Raw genomic sequence first — 1529 nt, forward strand, 5'->3', positions numbered from 1 at the left:
AGGTGTATGTTTGGTGGCCCTGCCAGGCAGGGGGGTTGGAACTACATGATCCTTGAGGTCCCTTCCAACCCGGGTCATTCTGTGATTCTGTGATATTTCCTCCCCTTCCTCCATCCCCCGCTGCGCTCCTCGGCCGTCACCCGGCGGACAGGGGTAGCTGTGAGGAGGGGGAAGGCGGGCGCGTGGTGTGTCCCACACGTCATATCATCCGCCCGGCCGCCATTGGCCGCTCCGCCTCACCCCAGCGCTGGGCGGGCGGCCGGGGCTGTAGCGCTACTCCCGCGCTCTGCCCTCGTTCTCCGCTCCGCCCTCGGAGCGGCGTGAGGGGAGGGCCGGCTCGGCGGCGGGCCGGGCGCTGCTGCCGGTAGGTCGGAGGCGGGTGACGTGACGGCGGCTGCCGGCGGTTATAAACCTTAACGCCCGGAGCGGGCGGCGAGCGCGGTGGCGGCCTGCGCCTTCCTTAGGGGCTGAGGTGAGCGGCGGCGATAGCGGTGGTGATAGCGGGGAGGAGGGCGGCTCTGCTTTGCTGTTGTCACCTGCGGGGCCGTGCTGACAGCCGTCCCCGCTATCTCCGGAGCTCGGCCGGGCCCATGCCCCGGCTGGAGAGCGGCTCCTGGAGCTGCTCCTGCGCGGCCCGAGCGCGGCACGCTGCACGGCCGGGGGAGGCGGCCCTTAAAGCGGGCGCCATGAGGAGCCCATCGCCCAGCGCTGGACGTGCGGTACGGGACGCTGCAGGTTGTTCCGCCACGACGTGGAGGCAACACTTAGTGCAGCGCAGCCTCGTTCTGTTCGTGGTGGGAGCCTTCATGGCGCTGGTGTTGAACCTGCTGCAGATCCAGCGCAACGTCACGTTGTTTCCCGACGAGGTCATCGCCACGCTCTTCTCCTCCGCCTGGTGGGTGCCGCCGTGTTGCGGGACAGCGGCAGGTGAGTGCGGTGTACCCCCAATCCCACCCCATATCCACCCTGTATATCGGAGCTCGGATCGCTCCCGTCCCGCCGCCGCCCCCTCTCGCCTCCATTGGCCGCCGCCGAACTGGTGAGGCCCGGGCGGTTCTTCCCATTGGTCGGCTCCGCTAACAGGCCACGGGCCGGGCTGACAACAAGGAAATCACGTGCGGGGCTGCGGGTCCAGGGCTGCGTTACCTGCGGGGTGTCAGAGCTGTCATATCGCTGCTAGGAGTCCTTCATCGATCCTTACGTGCATTGTTTATCACTTAGTGGTGCTGTCTTGTGCTGTTTGTGCTCCTGCTGAAAGTATGAATGATACTGGGCTCGTGTGAACCTAATGAGGTGCAACACGGCAAAGTGCAAGGTTTTGCACTTGGGCAGGAAGAACCCCAGGCACCTGTACAGGCTGGGAGGAGTGGTCCTTGAGAGCAGCTCGGCAGAGAAAGACCTGGGGGTCCTGAGGGACGAGAGACTCAACATGAGCCAGCAGTGCGCCCTGGCAGCCTGGAAAGCAAATGGGATCCTGGGCTCCATCAGGAGAGGGGTGGTCAGCAGGGATAGGGAGGTGATTGTCCCTC

At 65.7% G+C, this 1529-nt stretch overlaps 1 protein-coding gene across 1 annotated transcript; it reads left to right on the plus strand.

Annotated features, from left to right (window-relative positions):
- The first annotated feature begins 255 nt into the window (after positions 1 to 255).
- LOC107307909 (insulin-induced gene 1 protein-like) lies at positions 256 to 1342 on the plus strand. Its single transcript, XM_015851402.2, has one exon. The coding sequence runs from the start codon at positions 591 to 593 to the stop codon at positions 1041 to 1043; it is 453 nt and encodes a 150-aa protein (XP_015706888.1). The 5' UTR covers positions 256 to 590; the 3' UTR covers positions 1044 to 1342.
- Positions 1343 to 1529: the final 187 nt, after the last annotated feature.

This window comes from Coturnix japonica, unplaced genomic scaffold (assembly GCF_001577835.2).
Source record: "Coturnix japonica isolate 7356 unplaced genomic scaffold, Coturnix japonica 2.1 chrUnrandom2018, whole genome shotgun sequence".
NCBI lineage: Eukaryota > Metazoa > Chordata > Aves > Galliformes > Phasianidae > Coturnix > Coturnix japonica.